A 23,615-nucleotide genomic window follows, 5' to 3' on the forward strand; every position below is an offset into this window, starting at 1 on the left:
CATGCTGGCTTTGTGCCAAAGACAGTACTAGAACTCATGGTCTCTTAATCAGTTCAACTGGCTATGAACCTTATAGATTCTATGTAGTAACTATATCTCTATAGATTCTATATAATTACTATAGACTCTTGTTTTTAAAATTTATGAGAGAAGTTGGCATATTTTAGCAATTAGTAAGGATAATCATGTAATTGTGAGGACCCATATTGTATTTTCAGAATTTGATTATAGGGATAAAGGATGGGGAAAGAAGGTAGTATTGAACTGGATTATTTTCTGTATTCTTCTGTAACACTGTGTCAACTGAGGCATTATGGTTACTGGGCATGTTCTTTAGCCTCTGGAAACTTTGAGAAGAAAATTGAAGGAAAATTAACAAGAAAAGTCCAGGCAGTTTCAAAGAATCGGACACAATTGAATGAAAGAGAAAAAAGAGAACTTAATTGAAAGCATACAGATATGCTCAGTGACACCATATCTTCATTTGTGCAGTCTGGCCATGTGAGGCTATGGTAAGAGGAAGGCTCTTTGATTTCTCAGCCACTGGCTGACCTTAAAAATTATTGTGTCGTCTTGGTGGTGGCTGAGGCTCAAATACTTTAACACAGCCAGCCCAGTGCTTTGGATGTCAACTCCATACTCCCAAGCAAGGATATTAATAGTCCTACTTGGTTAGTACATAGTTCAATCCATCTGTGATGGGGAAACAGTGGGAAAACTACCCTAATGTACTTGAACATACGAAATTGCCCATTCTAGCCTTTTGAAAGATACAAAAGAAGGACTCACAGAAAATGAATTCACACAGAGAACAGGATCACCATTATATACTATACTTGGATGGTAGTCAGACAAAGGAACAGAATTGTTTTCTATTTATGCATGACAGACAAATCTGATTCTAACTAAATTTAGAAGTCTCCTAATAGTATGGTTCAGCATTAGAACTGCCTTGGGATATAGTGAGTTCCCCTTTGCTTGAGTTATTTAGGTAGAAGTTGAATAGCCATCAGTCAAGGACATTGTAATAGGTACTGTACTGCACTGCTCAGGAAGTGATGTACATTAGGGACCTTTTTCAGGGTTCAGACAAAACCTGATTTAATTTAAGTGCAATTAAAAACTAACTGTCATTCATTAAATACAATGAATACCAGTATCTCATTTGGTACATATTAATGATTTTAGACTCTTTCCAACCTAAAGATTGAACAATAACTTTCAGAGAGAGTCTAGTCCTAAGGTGACTAAATGACTTCTACAATACCTGCCAATTCTAAGCAAAGCAGCACATTCTTTTCCAAAGACTCCTACCCTGTGGGAAAGTGTTTCTGCAGCTTCAGATGGTTGTGCTCCATCGTGATAAGAAGGTAGAAGGGGGCTTTCAGCTGACATCAACGATGTCCTTTCAGTGCAGTGTTCCTCTTCACTGTCAGAATTGTTCATAAAGGCGATCATGCTTCCTTCTTCATGGAGAATCTTAATCACACCCGACACTGTAGAAATAAGTAATGTACAAGAGTAAAAGCAAAACAGACTGCCCAGAATAATTACAAAATTAAAGAGCCTTTAACAAGGTAGCTGATAGCTTCTAAAACTGGTGATTTTTTTCTGCAATAACCAGTATTCTAGAACTATTAAAAAGCTTTCACATTTATTTATAAAATTGATTTTTTTTGCATGGTGTATGTTTTTTTAAAAAAAGAAATGTATTGGAATTCAATTTTTAAAAGACTAACTTTTTTCTAGGGCTCTCAAAAGCAGTACCTTCTAGCTGACTTAGGTTACATTTTGGGTAATCCCAGCCACTTATTTAATTGGCACTAAATTTGAAGAGCATCAGATTGGGAAATGGTACTGTTATATCCAATTGTACCCAACAGAGAAACAGGTTTAAATGCTTTATGTTACCAATAACAGATCCTCATCATCTAGTTGTCTTGTTACAGTTTTCCCCGCAAAAGAGAAAGATGCAGTGTATTTCTTTTTCAATTGTACTATAAAAACTCACCTGTTTCTTTGTAACCTTCAGTTGGGCAAAATGGTAGATCGTAGGGCAACAAATTTTGAATCAACGTTCCTCAAATAGGCTAACCTAAAGAATGCATCCAAAGTCCAGGATCCACTATTCCCTTGGGATTGAAATGGTATAGGGTTTCCTGCCTGAGCAGGGGGTTGGACTAGATGACCTCCAAGGTCCCTTCCAACTTTATATTATTATTATTATTATTATTATTATTATTATTATTATTATTATTATTATTATTATTATATTTGGCAAAGTTATGGCCGCTTTAGCCCTGTTGCACCTAGCCACACTGACCATTTCTAATGCTCCCTGCCAGCTTCCCACAAAGATAATCAATGGGAAAGACGGCAGGAAATCAGAAGCTGCTACTGCTCCTACTGCTTTTCTGCACGATCATTTGGTTTCTCTGTTTAGGTACAGAAATGGCTCTGAAACGACAACCCAATGGTTCATTAGTTTTCTAGTTACCTCTAAATACAAATTAGTATACTGCATGCACAGTTCGTGCAGAATTGCATTCTTTTACGACATTCTTTTCATGGTGCATTTTCCCTTTCCCCTTCTGAGTTAATTTATGTGAAAGTTATAGACCATGGTTAGGATGAATGATACATATTAACATATTAACTGAGCCGTGGTGGTACAGTGGTTAGAACGCAGTACTGCAGGCTAACTCGTTGCTCACTCCAGGTATTCAGTTCTGAACGGCTCACGGTTGACTCAGTCTTTCAACCTTCTGAGGTCAGTAAAATGAGGACCCAGATTGTTGGGGGGCAATATGCTGACTCTGTAAACCCCTTAGAGAGGGCTGTAAAGCACTATGAAGTGGTATATAAGTCTAAGTGCTATTACTATTGCTATTAATATAAAAAGACCCTCAATTGTGAAGAACAAAGCAGGAAAGAATTAGCATGTATGGAGCCATACAAAACTAGTGGGAAAATCTGTTTTTGCTGCTCTTCACTGTCTATAAGTACTGCCAAGATATTGCAATGGAGTTTGAACAGGACAAATGTGCACCAACAAAGGAAAAATAGTGAATACTGAAGGAATCAAGATGGAAATAACATCAAGAGTCTGGATGAAGATTATCACTACAAATATCTGGGTATTCTTCAAGCTGACAACATCAAGCATACTTAAGTCAAGAAGGTTAGAAGTGAATACATCATGAGAGTGAAGAAAATCTTAAAGTCCAAACTCAGTGAAGAAAATACCTTCAAGGCAATTAACACTTGGGTAATTCCAGTCATTACGTAAACAGCTCGAACAATGGCCTGGACTCAAGCGGAACTAAAAGCTCTGGCTAGGATGACCAGGAAAATAATTATAATGAATCATGCCCCTCATCCTCACAGCAATGATGTCAGACTCTACTTACCAAGGAAAATAGCTGGACATGGAAAGTTGCAAGTACACAGACAGTTGAAAAAGAAAAAAAGGGCATTGGAAGAATATCTGAAGGACAGTGGGAAAGAGAACAAACTAGCCTACAAGAAAGACTAAATAAAGTCTAGAAAAGAGACATGGCAGGCAAAGTATTACTTGGCCAGTACACAAAAAATAGCAGGCAAAGCAAATAACAAAAAGACCTGGCAATGGCTAAAAGCAGGAAAGTTGAAGAAAGAGACAGAGGGCTAATTCCAGTTACATACAGTAAGACCAACCTTAAAAACAAATGCATATAGAGCCAGAATTGAAAAAAAAGGAGGAGACAGCAAATGCCAACTCTGTAAAGGAGGTGAAGAAACAGTGGACCACCTAGTTCAGGGGTAGGCAACCTTGGCTCTTTTATGACTCGTGGATTTCAACTCCCAGAATTCCTGAGCCAGTCTGGCTCAGGAATTCTGGGAGTTGAAGTCCACGAGTCATAAAAGAGCCAAGTTTGCCTACCTCTGACCTAGTTAGCTGTTGCAAGAAGATTCCACAGACTACCTACAAATAACAGTATGACAAAGTAGCAATAATGGTGCATTGGAATATCTGCAAGAAATACCACTAGCACTATTTAAATACTATTGGCATTGATAAAATCATTATCAGTTAATTGCAAAAGGAAATGTTTGCTTGTAATAGCTTATATTCTATGACAATAACACATCTTCATAAAAACCCCAAAGGGATGACAGAAAATCAGGGGAAATTGCTAACATTTTGGAAGATAAAGAGTCAAAAGTCAGAAAGATCTTGACAGACTTGAGCCTGGGGCCCTATCCAACAAGATACAGTTCAGTGGCAAAAAAAAGGTCCTGCACTTATAGAAAAAAAATCAGGTATAGAGATACAGGATAGGCTCAACAGTAGTACCTATGAGAGCATTCAAAGTGTCCTGGTGGACCACTGCTTAAGGATGAGTCAGTAGCCAACTTAGTCCTGGGCTGCATAAACAGAAGTTAGTATCAAGATCAAGAAAAGTACAGTACCACTCTAGACCAGACTGGGGAGGTTCTATCTGGAATACTGTGTCCAGTTCTGGTCACAACACAAAAAAATATGCTAATGTCCTATAAAGATTACAGAGAAGAGCAACAAAGATGATAAGAAATCTGGAAGCTAAAACTCATGAAGGAACTAGGTATGTTTAGCTTCATGAAGAGAAGACTTGTGCATGATAGCAGTCTTCCAATACTTGAAAGGCTACACAGGGAAGAGAGCATTGACTTATTGTCTATGGCACTTGAGAGTAGGACAAGAAACAATGGGTGGAAGCTTGTCAGTGGGAGATCCAATCTGGAATTTCCTGGCAGCAAAAACTATTAAGCGGTGGAACAGCTTGCTTCCCAGTGTTGTGGGTGTTCCATTGTTGCGAGGTTTCAAAAAAAGTTTGTACAATTATTTATCCAAGCTGGGATGAAGACTCCTGCCTTGAGCAAGAAACTGGACTAGACAACCTCCAAGGTCCCTTCCAACCATATGATTCTAACACCATCAAACAACATCTGCTTTTCCCAGGTCTTCAGGAAGAATTCAAAAGGATAAAAATGCAACATCCAGTCTAAATATCTGGCTGAATATGCAACCAACAATTACTTTACTTAGGCATTGACTGGTTCCAAAAGGCTCTGGGAGGTGTACATTTTAAAAAAGAATAAAATAAAAAAACAATACCTTTTTATTGGGGGGAAAAAGAAAATATAGCTTAGATCCAGGTTTGAATTGAAGAATTGTTCATAAGATACAGCAGATACCTAGTTCCACCTACATTTTTGCTTTTTCACCTCGTACTTGTTAGCAACTCTTGGAATTCTAATAAAAGTAACACAATAGTAAAGTCTGAGTTATATTCATCCCTGGTTTAAATCAAGTAGAAAAAAAGTATTAGTGGGTATTGCCAGAAGCCAAATTACTACTGAAAATATACTGGTCTGATAAGAATAAAATATTACATGAAAATTTTTAAAAAAACATTTAGAGTGAGCAGATCTGAGCAGATCTAGTTTATCTATTTAAAAACACAATAGAACTTCTCTGTGTGCAAAGATAAACCACATCCTTTCTCTGTAGACGTATTTTCCATTAGCTTTAAATTCCAATATACAGGTGGCCTTGTCTGAGCCAAGAACAATGTCAAGCTTGAAAGATTTTTTTTTAAAAAAAGCAAAACTAATAAATGTTAAGACTGCAAATCTTTAATTCATGTTTATTTTAAGTGGAAAGATAAAGCCTAATATCAACACCCAAAGATGAGTGTTTGAAAGCAAATATTATTACTTTCAACAAGGCTTACGCCACATTTAGTGAATACAATTCAAGTACCTGTGTGGCTTGCAGTCAATGTGCCTGCCAGATTCCTTGTCCCACTTAATTTTGTACTTTTCTAACAAACGAATCTGATTAAAAATGGGGAGCTAACCAGTAGCAAATTTCAGTATTATCATTACTATCCAAAATGCCTTGAGTCACAAATATGACTTCACCTTTCTTAAGATTATAGAAAAGTTGTTTCCCAATACTGTTTGAAAATTTACCCATCTATTCAGAAATAGCATAACTGTGTGCTCGCTTCGGCAGCACATATACTAAAATTAGAACGATACAGAGAAGATTAGCATGGCCCCTGCGCAAGGATGACACGCAAATTCGTGAAGCGTTCCATATTTTTTTAAAAAAAAAAAGAAATAGCATAACTGTAAGAAGCATCCTTCAGAAAAGTAGGTAGAGAAGGTAGCAAATAACATTCTGATTGATATTTGTTAACTTATTTCACATATGGCAGCCATTTTGTGAATTCAGGCTCATTCCAGTAGTCTTTTGTTAATATATCCAAAACATGTTTCAAAATTCCAAATGTTGCCACTAATCACCAAAGGTTGAGGAACTCAATTACATTGACCTGTAGCCTGAAAAAGCTCCTTCTCATGATTCTGTTAAAGAACTATTCACCAATCCTTCAGCCATCAGAAAACAATACCAGCATAAAACCTACTGTTTCCACTGTCAGTCTATATCCTGCTAAAGCAGGGGTGTCAAACTGCAGGCCAGTTTCATCATACTGAAGCTGCGCCTACCCCATTGCCGGCATGTCACATGACGTGGTGAGTTTGACACACGTGTGCTAAAGGAAGTGTCCCACCTAATGATGATGCCCTTGTTTATTGTATACAGGGCATATTAAGGAAATAGTGGATTCCCTGATTTTGCTTTCCTCTTCCCTCAATAAATGTCACCAACTGGCAGGAAAATATCTACCAGATTCTCCTTAATCAATGATTCTCCTTAATCATGAATGGAACTGTAAAAGAAGCAAAGTTTGGCTAGACCTGTTCAGGCATCTTCAAACCTTCCTTAAAGCTTTGAGAAGCTCCAGACAGTTGATTCCCAGGCTGGAAGAGTAGGCAAAATACCAAAGTGGCTGGGTTACTTCAAAGCCTTGTTTATTTGGTGGGTAAAGAGTTGCATTCCCCTCTGCCACTGCTTCCTCTTTTGGACCTGTAAGCTGTTACATTTGACTAGGCAAGGGAGTGAGGCTGCATGGTGTACATACCTTGGTGCCTATCAGCTGTTAAGTAATCCAGCTGTTTTAAACATGAGTTTAGTACTCTTCTGAAAGAGCACTGGACTTGTTTTACAATAGCTCATGGGAGTGTTTCCAACCACATGGGAGTGTTTTCATAGTGTCATAGTCTTCCTGATTTCCAGGGCTCGTCACTTGTTAGTTGCAGGAGACCCTATACCAGGGGTCTGCAACCTTGACAACTTTTAAGACTTGTAGACTTCAGCTCCCAGAATTCCTCAGCCAGCACAGGAATTCTGGGAGCTGAAGTCCACAAGTCTTAAAGTTGTCAAGGTTGCAGACCCCTGCCCTATACCATTTCAGACAAGTGGCTGGCCAGTCTCTTCTTAAAAAACCTCAGTGATGCCACAACCCACAACTCCTAAAGACAAGCTGTTCCACTGGTTCAATTGTTCTCATTGCTAGGAAGTTTCTCCTTCATAACAGTGCGAATTGCTTCCAATCCCAGACTTCAACTACTGCCACTTCCGAGGGCTGCAGCCCTAATCTTAGTTACCTCCTAAGAAAGGCCCCATTAAGGATGCTCGCAAGAAGACCCATTTTCACACCGAAAGCTCCCCCTATCTTCTTGAGTGAAGACCTTTCTCTACGGATTGCACCGTATGCGCCCCAAGGCGGCAATTTTGCACTGATTCAGGCAAGGTGCCGAAATGCAAAACGTCCCGAGTCAAGGTCTCCCAGAAGCCGGCCCAGGAAGTAGATGCAAACGAGAGGCCAGGCTGCTTTTTAACGGAGCGCGCGCCGACAGCTGCTCCTGAGGATCTCTCACCTGCGTGCTCCACACTGCTCGCTGCCCAGGGTCGATTCCACAGGGATGCCAAGCCCTGATTATCGGGGCTTGTTTACCAACTCCTCTTTACAGAAAGCACGACAACTGGACGCCCTTCATTAGTTGCAGCACGACCTATTTCGGAAGGGTGAGTTTTGATTAGCGCAGCGTACTATTGCTCCAGCCGGCTGTCACTCACGAAAACGCCTCCTTTAAGCAATTCCTCACCCAATAAAGAAGAACGGCTGGAGGAGCAATTTGCCAATGAAGAAGGAGCGCTGTTAAGCAAAACCAGAAGGGGAGACCGGGATTAAATCAAGCCGGGTGGATCAGCGGTTTGCGGGCTTTACTATAGGAGCTGCGATTGAGGAAAATCCTATTAATGTATTTTTGCTGGAAGAATTGCGATGTTCTCCTTGCGCTTCTTAAACAATAGCTTGCTATTACGTGTGTAATTTTGAGATTTTGGGTGATGTATGCAGCCATAAATATGCTCAGCCATATTTCCTTGGAGAAACTCGCTAGGGTACCTTAAATATGACTAATTCAGTGTGCAAATATGTAGAAACTAATCTCTGTAATATTGTATGGCTGAGCTGACTATTGAAAGGAAAGTAAGGAAATTATCTGTATACTGTTTCTTGTGATGTTATCTTATTTGGAAGAGTTGTGTTTATTTATTAACAGTCCAAAATCAAAAAAGTTACAGTTATCCAGCTTGTGTGATTGTGATTCCACATACATCAGTATTTATTATATTTTACCAAATCATAAACCCTGAAAATAATGACAGTTGAAAAAAGTTAGCAAACATCTCTACTTTTTCACACTAAATATACTGTTACAGCAAAAGTTTTTAACTGATAAAAAATTTTATTTCAGTTATCTGCCCCAAAATGTTTTCAGCTGTGCAATTGTTTTTTTTTCCAGAAAAAAATATGGCAGTTTAAAGCTTTTTCTATCTTTAAGAGCTATTTAAATGTTTGCAAGCTTTGTGTGCTACTATTTTACTATCACATCTTAAACATCTGACCCTAGAGGAAACTTAATTATTGTTTCTAGTGATTCTGTTTTGTATTGTTGAATATCTTGGGAGAATAGACTGTTGAAGTGAATCCAGAATATTTGACTTAAGATCTTCATTTGCAGAGCAGAGAATGTCAAGGAAGGAATGAGGATCTAGTGGCAAGTACAGGAGTGTGTTTTGCCTTTGCTGTATGTTTACTTTTTAAAAATATGCATAGCTTCATACAGATGGTCCTTGACTTACAACCATTCATTTAGTGACCATATGAAGTTATAATTTATACATTTGGTAACTGGCAAGTATTTATGATAGTTGCAGGTGTCCCAGGGTCACGTGATCGATCACCTTTTACAACTTTGTGATAAGCAAAGTCAATGGGGAAGCCAGATTCTCTTAACAACAAAAATTTAACAACTGCAGTGATTCACTTAACAACTGGGGCAGGAAAGGTCATAAAATGGGCAAAATTCAACAGCTGTTTTGCTTAGCAACAAATTTTGAGCTCAGTTATGAGCATAAGTGAAGGAATACCTGTACTTTCTGTTTATATGCTCTCTCTTTTTATTAGAGAGCCAGACTAGAAACCAGGAGACTTGAGTTCTAACCCCCGCCTTAGGCATGAAAGCCAGATGGAGGATTTTGGGCCAGTTAAATTCTCTCAGCCCAACCCACTTCTCAGGTTTATTATTGTGGGGAAAATAGGAAAAGGAAGGAGTATTAGGTATGTTCACCACCTTGAGTTATTTATAAAAGTAGGAAATAAATAGCTACTCAGATTCCAAGTGGCTTGCTTCTGAACTTCATCGCCATTCTGTAAAATTTTGCTATATAGTTTAGATTGGCATTACATATTGGATCAAGCTAAAAAAAGATAATTTGGTTTTAGCTTAGTCTGCTGTATAATATGATTTGTAAACCCTGAATTATGGCTTAGTCTATTGTTTGAGATTGTGAGATCAACTGAGAATAGTTCAAGAAATTGTGGCTTAGCAAAATATAATTAATGGTTTGCAACTTAATTATGATTGATATCAAAATCTTGGTCTACAGTTACTGTACATTATTTATTTATTTATTAGTTTTTATAAACCGCCCTTCTCCCGAGGGACTCGGGGCGGTGTACAGAGGAAGGAATGTATACAGATTGAACAATAAAAATAATAAAAACAATAGTGAAAACAAACTGGGACCCCAATTAACGCTATCATGCCAGGCCGGACTGCTGGAACAGGAAAGTTTTTAAGTCGCGTCGGAAGGTACGGAGGTCGGGGGCCATCCGGATTTCGGTAGGTAAGCTGTTCCAGAGGGCTGGTGCACCCACTGAGAATGCCCTCCCCCTGGGGGCCACCAGCCGACATTCCTTGAGCGGTGGCACCCTGAGGAGGCCCTCTCTGTGGGAGCGCACAGGACGGTGGGGTGCTGACATTGGCAGAAGGTGCTCCCGTAGGTAGTCCGGACCCATGCCATGTAGGGCTTTGTATGTCATTGTTAGCACCTTGAACTTCACACGGAAGGCAACCGGAAGCCAGTGCAGCGCACGGAGGAGAGGTGTGATATGGGAGTATCGGGAGGCTCCCAAGAGTGTCCATGCCGCTGCACTTTGCACCAGTTGAAGCTTCCGAGTGGATCTCAAGGGCAGCCCCATGTAGAGAGCGTTACAATAGTCCAGGCGAGAGGTCACAAGGGCATGGGTGACTGTACGTAAGGAATCCAGGTCCAGATAAGGCCGTAGTTGGCGAACTAGTCGAACATTACTTGAGAGAGAACTTTTACTCAATCCATCTACTCATTAAAATCATTCTTAGTGGTATGGGCAAGCTTTCTATTTATAGGTTTTTGTACAGACCTATTAATTTCATTAATTTTTCCTTGTATTTGCTGATGATTTGATTGTACTGTGCTAGATTTTAATGTTGATATGAATGCTTGTATTGGTGGTTTATGTTAACTATAATTGGTTTATTATAGTGGAGGCTTTTTGAAAAGAAATTTTAAAATATATACTATTCTCCCACAAAGTCCCATCCCACTAAGGACAAAGAGTATTCATTGGCCATGGAACACAGAGCAATTGTTGGGGAAAAGAATAAAAGGAACTTGCAATGAAGTATTTTGGAAGAGATTATATCTGGCACATGGAAACACTGAATAATACAGTAGTATGTTATATTTCATTAAGCTTCTGGATGTCAAACTCTTTGTTGAAGCAGTTCTGAGTTCAGGGGAAATATAGATTATTGACATGAGTGAACATAATGCACATTTCTCTATAATATTTCTAGCAAAATAGAAAAGGATGGCATATTACTTCCTTATCTGCTAGCTTTTCTGTTGCAGGAGATAATCTTTTCTATATGAAGTGAAGTATTTAAAAGTGGCAATCTTTTGTTGCTTTTTAATAAAAAGAAAATTTTTCTGATTAATGGTTGAAAAAAATTATACCATCTGAGTAATAGCTGTGCAATCTTCAAAGTTTTAAAGAGTTGCAGATATACCTGTTGCCTTTGAATCTGAAGGTCTGTACAACCTTAGTATATACAACAACTCTTTCATACATTTGTTACATTTATTGCCTGTCTGGCCTCAGAGAGCTAAAGGCAGTGTACATTGTACTCTTTCCTCTTTGTGAAGTAGGATGGATTGGGTTAAGTTAAGATAGTGGTTAGCTCAAAGGCGAAAATGGGCTTGAATTCAAGAGTTCCTGGATATGGTCCAGTATCATAAGCCAGAGATTCTCAAATTTTGACCACTTATGATTGGTAAATGAATTGTGTGACTCTTTCTTCCCATGAATACAATTAATTATTTCCTTTGAATTGAGTTTGGGCAGGAAAACACACATCATGTCATGTGAATCATTGAATTGGAAGAAGCTCAGAAGTCATCTAATCCAACTGTTTGCTTGGTACAAGACAGAACCCTGCAACTTTAGAAAGTTTTGGAAATAATCAAATTTCAAACCATATGGCAAGGTTTAGCTTGCTTAGTTTTAATAATTCTTGAATTCTAAGTTTTACTTCTGAGAAATCCATGAGACTTCAACAGGCAAAGACAATAGCTTGTCAAACCACACTCCAAACTAGTAGGTAGTTTGGCCTTAACCAGTACTCTACGCTGGTTATTCGTAATCTGCCATATATTACTTGTAGCGTCAACATGCTGAATTTAAGGGTTCTCTGTTCCAATATATCGGGGCACTGAAATGGCAGTGAGGCCCTTTTGAGGAGGTTGAAGTACTACCTGGGAAGATTCTGGAAAAGATAATCAGGCAACGAATCAGTGAACACCTAGAGCAGACATGTCAAACACAAGGCCCGGGGGCCGGATGCGGCCTGCGAAGTGGTTTCATGTGGCCCGCGAAGCCATCCTGGAAACAGTGAGGGAACGGCCCCCACTGCCTTGGCCCTGGCCCAGAGACCCTCCTTCTGCCAGAGACCCTCAGATCTGTCCCACTCCTGCCCAGGCCCCCATAGGCACCCTTGATGTGAACGCTGTAGAGCTGGCCACGCCCACCCAGTAGGCCATATGCACTCTAGCCACGTCCACCCAGTAGGCCACGCCCACCCTGGCCATATCCACCCGGCCCCTTGAGGGCAACCTCAATGCTGATGCGGCCCTCAAATGAAATTGAGTTTGACACCCCTGACCTAGAGGCAAACAAAGTCATAACCAAAAGCCAACATGGGTTTGTTTTATATGTAATTTTAAGAAGGGTGAAACATATTAGCTTATGCTCCATGTGATGCTGCTTATTTATTCTTTGTTGCCCCTTTCTATTCTTTTTTTACTTGTTTCTGTTCTAGTTTAGTTTGTATTAGCTTTTATTAGGTTTATTAAAAACTTTTAATAAAATTATTTTAAAACAGAATCATCAGTGTGTGTGTGTATGAAATAGAAATATTGTAGTAATAAGATTATGGTAATAAGATCTGGATTGTATTTGGATCTACTTTCCCCAGGAAAAAAATGGAGATTTTAGATATTCAAATAACAAAGAAATACCTGTGCCAGCCTTTCTTAGCCAGTTGCTCTCAGATATTCTGAGGTTCCAATTTTAAGCATTCCTCACCAGCAAGCCAAACACCTAGCTGGAAATTGTATTTCCAACATAAAATATTAGGAAGCTAACAAGCTTCAGACAACATATCTGTAGCTAAGTGGCCTGGGGTTCTTTTTCTGCCCCCATAAATTGCAATCCTGAGAATGTAACACTAGGGGGTGAAAGTCTTCTATATAATTGTCCTTGAGTGTAAAATGGGACATCTTGAGTATCTGTACAATGCCTTCTGTAATTCAAGTTTCAGTTGTGCTGTTTAAAAGTAGAATATTATTGCCTGCCTGAATTGTTTGGAAACTGATGTGTTTTGATCTGAACAGGAGAATTGTTACTAATGGCATCAGAGTATCCCAGCAGACCTTGTAAATGACAGATTATTTAAAACATGGTGTTCTCTCTTTATGGATGTGGACTTGCTTTCTTGATAGCTTCCTGCTGATACTGCACTTCGGTTCAGATTAATTTATGGGGCGTTGGTGGTACAGAAATTGGATTTGAACCTAGCTGAAGAAATTAGTTGTTTCCTCTCCTCCACCCCTGATGGGACAAACACAGCTCTCTGTAATGCTTTGCAAGTGGGCTGTTTTATGATAAAGGCCATTTCTGAAAAATTCAGTGAGCTTGGAAATTATCAGAAAATTTGTAAATTAATATATTAAGAAAGAGACTTCTGCAGTGTGAAAGTTGGTTTGACTGCATTATGACACGAACATGTTGGCCTAAGAGACAAGCAAAAAAATTGCCACCTTGCAGGGGTGGGGGGGGGAATGCTTGCCTCTAAATTCTCATGCTTAACATAGAAGACAACAAGGTCTCTTCTCTGGGTCTTTGCCCCTTTGAAAAGGTTTCCTCCTAACGTTAGGGCACATTGTGTTTTCTCTAACTTGCTTTGGATTTGAATTCCATCCATCCTAGCAAAATGGTCATGTTAAGGAACTGCAGTATGGAAATTGTAATCCAAACTATATGTGTTATTTTAACCACATTCTTTTGCCTGCCTACTGACACAGCTGAATACAGTTCTTTGGATCCTTGAAGTACTACCCAAATAGAAAGCAGATTGACATGGTAATTTGTTAAAAATATAGTGTCATTTACCTCTGTAGAATGCATTATTTGGAATACTTTATTAAATTTCTATGTTAATTGGTAAAACAAAACTCCTGAGCTGCTTTAACAAGCCAGGAAAAGCACAGATCTCAGGTAGCTGAGCTCAAAGTCCCAAGGAACAAGTTTACTTCCTCAGGTTCAAAAAAGTTCAAACCATTTCCAAATGACTGGACAAGACTCCTCCCTAAGCATCTCTTCCAGACTGAAATAAGGCTGGCATCCAACTCTGAGTGCCTCAAATTGGATGTTGGGTCACTATTACATCACATTTCTCAAGTGTTCTGAAATTTTGAACTTACACTACTCTACTACAAGCAGAAAGTAGTTCAAAAGTTATTTTGTTGTCATTCTGCTTTGAATTTAACAAGTGCACAAAGTGTTTTCCTTTTGTTTGAAGGACAGATTTAAAAGTTGTCTCTGCTAACATTTACTAATCAGGAACAGCCCAATATCAGCGAGATGGTAACTGCCTTTGAGGCTGGATCTTGAGAATGGACCCTCAAAACCAAGGGATGTATTTCACTAATACACCAACAATTGTCTAAAAGCAGCTGTTGCAGTGACTATCCCACATAACTACAAAAGGACCATTGTAACTAGACTCACCCTGGGAAATATCGGGAAAACTCCCCTTCACATATCCTGAAATAATTTACTAGCTGAGGCAGAATAGAGAGGAATGCTGACCTATCTTGATTTTGACAGTGTGCTTCTTTTGAATCAGTATAGCATGTGATGTAAGTGAATCACGCTGTTTGCTCATGTTCAGCTTGTGATCTACCAAGCTATTGTGGGAAGTTAGCCCCCCCAGAGAAGGAAATATTAAAAGGGCAGAATATTATATTTCCCCAAAGAATCTTAAAAGAGGCAGAAAAGCATGCCCAGTTTTTCTTAATAGCCCCAAGTCTCCCTCCCCAAGCAGAAACCAGCTCTGCAGAAATGCAGATGTAAATAATCCAGGAAGGTTGGAGGCCCCCAGCTAGAAGTTTAGGAAGACAAAGACACCTAAAATCTACATACCCCACTCAAACTCTAAGCCAGAACATAATAGGATTAACCCACAGATGCCAAAGGGGCGCACTCAAGACAAAGGTCAAAATACATGACACAGGAAATACAAAACCTCAAACAGGAACAGGAAACAACCTCAAAAGCCCCAGAGGATATAAAAACCCACGACCTACATGTGCGCTCTCTCTTTCTTCCAGAGCCATTTTTCTGTCTGGCTCTCCTCTTCAATAAACTGCAACCTTTCTAAAGCAGTCGCCATGTTGTTTATTCCCAGCTTGGACTGAACCATGTTGAAGACTTTTCCTGCAACATTATTTAGATCAGGGGTGTCAAACTGCTGGCCCGTGGGCCAGAAGTGTCACTGGGAAACCACACCCACCCCACTGCCAGCAATGGCGAAAAAGCTCCAATAAGTTGTGCGATGTCACGTGACGTCACGAGTTTGACATGTCTGATTTAGATCCTTTCTGCATTTACATCTTTCCAATTTAAACCTTTAATTTTTCTTATCCAAATATAAAAATGTTCATACATTATTCTTTCCCTTCAAGCTGTAAGCTCTCCAGAGTCACTGGGAATCAAGAGGCCTCTAAACTCAATAAAACAGGTAAAATAAAAATAGGCAAGGAGGCTAATTAACAGACACTTAGGATCTATATAATTATATCATGATCATTTGGAGGGTTTTTTTCCCCAACTTTAGTATCCATTAACTATTAGGTACTTTGTCAGACAAGCCATAAAATAAAGAATCTAATGTTCATTTCCCATCATCTAAAATCTTGGAAAGTTTAAGGAAAGAGGAGAATCCACCTCTAGCTATAGAATGTGTTGATATTAGATCCAGTTCCTGCTCAAGTTTAGCTTGGGGAAAAAGACTTAATGTAATTTTTTATATGGCTGTTTGGATTAACAAATGAAGTATTTTATTTCACTGTAGTTCTGCCATTTCAAACAGGCAAATGAAACCTGCAGACCTGAATTTATTAAATCAGATTAGTTTGCATATTACAGTAAACCAGGGCTGACTTAACTATGAGTAAAATAAATAATTGGCTGGGAACATAAATCATATAAACCATATTATGGTTTAGCACAGTCATTGTAACCTAAGTAATAGTAATTGTAAGTTATCCATAAATCATATAAACCATATTATGGTTTAGCACAGTCATTGTAACCTAAGTAATAGTAATTGTAAGTTATCCAAAACACGTGAAAATTGGTATTTTTTCCATATATATATATATATATATATATATATATATATATATATATATATATATATATATATATACACAGAGGAAAGGAAAGTCCAATGCTGTAAAGATTTTTTCTCCATAGGAACCTGGAATGTAAGATCTATGAATCAAGGAAAGCTGGACGTGGTCAAACAAGAGATGTCAAGACTGAACATCGACATCTTAGGTATTAGCGAACTAAAATGGACAGGAATGGGTGAATTTAATTCAGATGACCATCAGGTATACTACTGCGGGCAAGAATCCCTCAGAAGAAATGGAGTAGCCTTCATAGTCAATAAAAGAGTAGGAAAATCAATACTGGGATACAATCCTCAAAATGACAGAATGATCTCAGTTCGAATCCAAGGGAAACCATTCAATATCACAGTAGTCCAAGTCTATGCCCCAACCACCAGTGCTGAAGAGGATGAAATTGACCGGTTCTATGAAGCCCTACAGCACCTTATAGAAGCAACACCAAAAAATGATGTCCTTATCATCATGGGGGATTGGAATGCTAAAGTAGGAAGCCAAAAGATAACTGGAATAACAGGCAAGTTTGGCCTTGGAGTACAAAATGAAGCAGGGCACAGGCTGATAGAATTTTGTCAAGAGAATACAATGGTCATAGCAAACACTCTTTTCCAACAACCCAAGAGACGGCTCTACACATGGACATCACCAGACGGTCAACACAGAAATCAGATTGACTATATGCTCTGCAGCCAAAGATGGAGAAGCTCTATACAGTCGGTAAAAACAAGACCAGGAGCTGACTGTGGCTCAGACCATGAGCTTCTCCTTGCAAAGTTTAGGCTTAAACTGAAGAAAGTAGGGAAAAGCACTAGGCCACTCAGGTATGAATTAAATCATATCCCTGTTGAATATACAGTAGAGGTGACAAATAGATTTAAGGAATTAGATCTGATAGACAGAGTGCCTGAAGAACTATGGACAGAGGTTCGCGACATTGTACAACAGGTAGCAACCAAAACCATCCCAAAGAAAAAGAAATGCAAGAAAGCAAAATGGCTGTCTAAGGAAGCTTTGCAAATAGCTGAGGAAAGGAGGAAAGCGAAAGGCAAGGGAGAAAAACATAGATATGCCCAATTGAATGCAGAATTCCAGAGAATAGCTAGAAGAGATAAGAATGCCTTCTTAAATGAACAGTGCAAAGAAATAGAAGAAAACAATAGAATAGGGAGGACCAGAGATCTTTTCAAGAAAATTGAAGAGATGAAGGGAACATTCCATGCAAAAATGGGCATGATAAAGGACCAAAATGGCAGGGACCTAACAGAGGCAGAAGAGATTAAGAAGAGGTGGCAAAATTACACAGAAGAACTATACAAGAATGAGCTTAACGTCCCTGATAATCACAATGAGGTGGTCACTGACCTCGAGCCAGACATCCTAGAATGTGAAGTGAAGTGGGCCTTAGAAAAGCTGAGCAACAACAAAGCTAGTGGAGGTGACAGTATTCCAGCTGAGCTATTCAAAATCTTAAAAGACAGTGCAGTAAAAGTGCTACACTCAATTTGCCAGCAAATTTGGAAAACTCAACAGTGGCCACAGGATTGGAAAAGATCAGTTTACATTCCAATTCCAAAGAAAGGCAGTGCCCAAGAATGTTCAAACTATCGCACCATTGCACTCATTTCTCATGCTAGTAAAGTCATGCTTAAAATCCTACAAGCTAGACATCAGCAGTATGTGGATCGAGAACTACCAGAAGTACAGGCAGGATTTCGAAGAGGCAGAGGAACTAGAGATCAAATTGCCAACATACGCTGGATCATGGAGAAAGCTAGGGAGTTCCAGAAAAACATCTACTTCTGCTTCATTGACTATGCTAAAGCCTTTGATTGTGTGGATCATAACAAACTGTGGCAAGTTCTTAAAGAGATGGGAGTACCAGACCATCTTATTTGTCTCTTGAGAAACCTATATGCGGGCCAAGAAGCAACAGTGAGAACTGGACACGAAACCACTGATTGGTTCAAAATTGGGAAAGGAGTCCGGCAAGGCTGTATACTGTCGCCCTGCCTATTTAACTTATATGCAGAGCACATCATGAGAAAGGCAGGGCTAGATGAATCAAAAGTTGGAATTAAGATTGCTGGAAGAAATATCAACAACCTAAGATATGCAGATGATACCACTCTAATGGCAGAAAGTGAAGAAGAACTAAAGAGCCTCTTGTTGCGGGTGAAGAAGGAGAGTGCAAAAGTTGGGTTGAAACTTAACATTAAGAAAACCAAGATCATGGCATCTGGCCCTCTCAATTCCTGGCAAATAGATGGGGAAGAAATGGAGGTAGTGACAGATTTTGTTTTCCTGGGCTCCAAGATCACCGCAGATGGGGACTGTAGCCAAGAAATTAAAAGACGCTTGCTCCTGGGAAGGAAAGCCATGGCAAATCTAGACAGCACACTAAAAAGCAGAGACATCACCCTGTCGACAAAAGTGCGTATAGTCAAGGCTATGGTCTTCCCAGTTGCAATGTATGGCAGTGAAAGTTGGACCATAAGAAAGGCTGAGCGCCAAAGAATTGAGGCCTTTGAACTGTGGTGCTGGAGAAGACTCCTGCGAGTCCCTTGGACTGCAAGGCGATCAAACCGGTCAGTCCTAGAGGAGATCAATCCTGACTGCTCTTTAGAAGGCCAGATCTTGAAGCTAAAACTCAAATACTTTGGCCACCTAATGAGAAAGAAGGATTCACTGGAGAAGAGCCTAATGCTGGGAAAGATCGAGGGCAATAGAAGAAGGGGACGACAGAGAATGAGGTGGCTGGATGGAGTCACTGAAGCAGTAGGCGTGAGCTTAAATGGACTCCAGAAGATGGTGGAAGACAGGAAGGCCTGGAGGAACGTTGTCCATAGGGTCGCGATGAGTCGGACACGACTTCGCAGCTAACAACAACAACATATACACACAGTATATATACATATATATATATTTAATAAGATGAAAGGTGGAGATGGAGGTTAAAGATATGAAAGTTCTCCTTATCCTTCTGGGTCCGCTTTTCCTTCTTCAATGAAATGCTCCCTATTGTCTGGAGTGGGTTGAATAATGAATCTTCCCATTGAGTATAAGAGAAATCTATTTCCCGCTATAGGGATTACTGCCAGCCTCGGCCATTGTGCTGCTAAGATATCCCTGGGCAATGTGCAGTAAGGGCAGAGGTCCCAAGACTTGGCATTTGAGCTTCGTTGAGCAATTACAATAACATCACATTTACGTTGTGTTTTTACAAAGACAAGCATTCACTGTGTAAGGGTACACAATTTCAGATGGAAAATTAAAAACAAAACAAACACGTCTAACCAATGGAAACTAATTTGAATTAGGGCCAGCTATTTGCTAGTTTAGTACGTATGTAAATCCTTGTTCTGACTTTTTGACTACTGGAGCTAAAAAGAAGCAAGTATCGGGGAGTGGTGTTCACAGCACTGATCAGTGGTTAACTGTTTTTGAATTGTATCTCCCAGAGAAGCTTGTCCACAATCTCAGACAAGAGACAATAAGGCAGTTTTAGGTAGTTGCTTAATGTCATCGTTCTGGCATACAACCATTTTCCTTAATTAAATGCTGTCCAGATATATTGATCTTCAACGGGCATCATTTTAAGCTGGTTATACTAGTCTTCTCTAATCTGCTGCTGGCTAGAGATGTGAGAAATTCAAATAAAATACAACTAGAGCACCAGGTTAAGGAAGAGTAATATAAAGACATCAATATATATTAACCATTGCATGAATATGAACATTTGCTTATCTAATAAGATGAGTGGTCTTCAGTGTTCACTAGAATGAATTGGACACATTTTATCAAAGGAACCATATGTAGAGTGTCAAACAATATGGTGAGACGTAACCACAGAAACCCATACCACATCAATTGCCACTTAGGCCAATAAAAACTGTGCTAGATGTTGAAGTTCCTAGACATCTGACGACAAATGGGCTATAGGATTGAGGACTGTTGGCTGAGAACCAGGGTCAATAGCTGTGGAACCACTGGAAGAAAAGTTGCTTATATATCACCAGCATAAGCCCTTCCTATAATTATTCTGCAGGAATTACCAGAATGAATTAGATGGTCAGAACTACCGAAGTTCATACCATTTATAGATAGGACAAGGCATTACACATTTTTGGCAGAACAAGATGGATCCCAAAGGGAGAGCAACCTGTGCAGTTACAGTCTGTCTGAACAGGAGGCAGGCATCTGCCTTTGCTTCCTTCTTAGGATATTAGACAAGCAATGGGTGAGTGGGTGGAGTAGAGTGGGGTGTTCCTTGCTGGCTGAATAACTGTTTTTATGCCCAGCAAAATGGTAACCAAGCAACTGTATTTAGGACTAGGCAACCATCCGTTTTGAATTAACTAATAGAAGCATATCTCTCTGGACAAAATTAAACATTCTTTAAATGTAACAAGAGTATTTAATCTCTTTCTCTCTCCCTTTAATGATAAAGTTGTGTTACTTTGAAAAAGGCAGAATAAGAACAGCAATGGTAAGAAAGATAGTGGAACAGAATGTTCCTAAGTCTGGCTTTCTTTAGTAGATGATTAGAAGTTTATTGATGTTTTGCAATAATTTAATGTATTTAATGTATTTAAAATAACTGGGTTGAGCTAGGATGCTATTTGAGCCTGTTTTAATTAAGGGTTGTGTTAGTGTCCCTGTACTGGTATGTTTTATTGCTTCCTTTCTTACTATGCTTAAACAGTGAATAAGAAAATGAGGTTGTAGAATTGCAAAGAGGTCTAGGCATGCTGCCTTTGAAGATGACTTGTTAGCTACAACTGGTACAAAATATAGTAACCAAGCTGCTATCAGTGAAAATGGATTATTGCAGAATATACAGTCAAAGAGGTTTACAACATATAGATTCTGTAAAAACAAACATTAAAGTCCCCTCCCCCCCAAAAGAATGCTACCTAATCAACCACGGCAAGAGAGCACTTCCTTCATAATTAACACCTCAAATGCCCTGCAAAGGAACAGTATACTGCCAGTGGCGTAGCGTGGGTTGTCAGCACCCGGGGCAAGGCAAGTAATTTGCGCCCCCTAACCCTTGGATTTTAGCACTCGAGTCTGCCGCAGGGAGCCCCGCATCCTGGGTGTCCGCCGCACCCCCCACCCACGCCTCCCCCGGGAAAAGGGGGAAGGTCCGGCATCCCCTCCCTCACGTGCGGCAGAAGCGCCGGGACCCGAGGCCGTGCCAGGAGGCGGGCGGCGCAGCGGAGGATATACAGAACATTCAAATAGAAGGAAAATATGTGCATCAATAAGACAAAACCAGATTTACATATATTATTCCCCTCCACTTGAACATTCATAAATATATTGGAGCAATATTACTTTCCTTCCCTTACGAAGTAGGCCCAAAATTTATGAAGTTCTACTTCTATTTACAACCAATTTGACCTTAATCTACTTGGTAGATAGAGAGGCAAAGTAGTTAACAGGTGAACCAACAGCAAAGTTAAAATGTCAAAGCACTTTGTTAATAATCTATATTCTATTTTACTTCTATAAAGCCTCAAACAGCTTCTTATTTACAGTAAGTTGCACAGTGCCTGCTCATTTCTGTATCTGTCAACTGCCCCACTCTGATAGTCAACAAGAGAAACTCCTGGGTTTATTTTTTCCTCCAAGAGAATACGGTACTGAAAAGCCATGTGGGTACAGAAGTGGGAAATCCAGTTCTAACATTTTGCTTGTAAAAGTCATAAAACAAATTCCTCCTTTCTTCCCTGGATCTCCCACTGTCCTTTCAACATCAATCAGTTGCATTTGAGTTGTTTTGAGAACGATCTCAGAGAAGTGGAGGCAATTAGAGCTCCCAGACCTGTCACTTGACCTAAAATTATTTTTTCCTCCGAACATGGGAACGGGGGTGCCCAACCTTCCGGGAAACACCAGGATCTCCCAGGCGGGGAGCTGGGCTGCGCCAAGAGGTGGGGCTGTGGGGCAGGAGGGGGTCTTGGGGGAAGGATCTGAAGGGGATCGGAGAGCCGTTCGTGGAAGCCGCAACCCAGGAGGAGGAGAAGCGAAGGCGCAGCGCTTCCCACGGAGCAGAAAAACTCACGAGGAAAGGCGGAGACTCGGAAGGGGAGGGGGCGCAACTGGGGGAAACCCACCTGGCTCTCCCAGGAATCCCTCCTCCCCTTCCCGCCCCTCCTATTCCCTCCCCCTCTCGCGGCATCCTTGCCCACCTGGCGCCCCTCCCCCGCCACAGGAATCCCTCCTCCCCTTTCCCCCCCCTCCTGATTGCCCTCCCCCTCTCGGAGCCTCCTTGCCCACCTGGCGCCCCTCCCCCACCAGGGGAACCTCCGCAGCCCTGGCGTAAGAGGCGTCAAGAGACCAGGAAGGGGAGATGGAGGGGCAGGAAGCTGGATTCCCAGCCCCCTTCTCCTCTCTAGGTGCAAAAACTCTGCGCTTAACTCCTCCGCTGAAGCGCTGCGGGGAGGGGGCGACTGGGGCGCCGCCGAGCAATGCTAAAGTGCTCCAAGCGGAAACAGCAAAGGACCGTCACCCTTCATGCAAAGCCCCAAGACCAAAAACTAGGATCCAGATTGAAAAGGAAAGTTGCGTGTGCCAATCTGCACCTCTAAATGCAAATTAGGAATTCGTCGCCGAGCGCGCCCCCCCAGATGTTGCGCCCGGTGCGGCTGGCCCCCCCTGCACCCCCCACGCTACGCCACTGTATAGTGCTGTCCTAAAATGACAGCAAGGGAGGAATCAAGATGTTCCACACAAGAGGTACATAACATAAAAAACTATTTACTTTTGCCCTTTCTTATTTCATTTGAGGGCTGAATTCATTGGATGGGATGGTTCTCCTGAAATAGGCAGGCTTGTAGATATCTATATGCCAAGTTATAAATGCTCTATAAATTATAACCAGCACTTTGAATTGTACTTAGACACCTATTGGTGACTTAGCAGTTCTGGTATTTTGTGGCATTGGTAGCTTTTCCCATCAGTAAGCGGGCTGTTGCATTCTGTGAACTGCAGCTTCTGAGTGGTCTTCAAAGGTAACCCCATAAAAAGTGTAGTAGTTCTAGCCAAAACTCACCAGATTTCCCCAGAAGTTCCATAATTGGTATGTTAGCTGAAGCTGGGCAAAAACCCCCCAAGCCATAGCTTCCATCTGCTTTTCTGGCAACTGCCAGCAATCTAGGAGTACCTTCAGATCACAATGGAAGTATTTCCCCATCAAACATTAACACTGAGAAGAATTTCCTAATTCCAACTTCACAATAATGAGCATGTTAAGCTGCTGAAGCAGAGTCCATGAATGCTTTTAGTGAGCTTGCTTTACCCCCCTTTATCACCA

The 23,615-nt window shown here is 40.4% G+C and overlaps 1 protein-coding gene across 6 annotated transcripts in view; it reads right to left on the reverse strand.

The window, feature by feature from the left end:
- Positions 1-23,615, reverse strand: part of PSEN2 (presenilin 2) — a 76,404-nt gene that overhangs the window by 26,758 nt on the left and 26,031 nt on the right. For 3 of the 6 annotated variants that reach the window (XM_083376390.1, XM_083376389.1, XM_083376385.1), the window contains exons 1-2: positions 7,813-7,947; positions 1,315-1,496 (exon numbers count right to left, since the gene is read on the reverse strand). In XM_083376390.1, coding sequence (XP_083232516.1) covers positions 1,315-1,458 — 144 coding nt within the window. In that variant the 5' untranslated portion in view covers positions 1,459-1,496; positions 7,813-7,947. Of the gene's footprint in view, positions 1-1,314; positions 1,497-2,323; positions 2,520-5,137; positions 5,158-7,812; positions 7,948-23,615 lie in introns of those variants that run through there. The other 3 variants (XM_083376388.1, XM_083376387.1, XM_083376386.1) reach the window with 3 other exon arrangements.

This window comes from Vipera ursinii, assembly GCF_947247035.1.
Source record: "Vipera ursinii genome assembly, chromosome: 1".
In the NCBI taxonomy this organism is placed as follows: Eukaryota; Metazoa; Chordata; class Lepidosauria; order Squamata; family Viperidae; genus Vipera; species Vipera ursinii.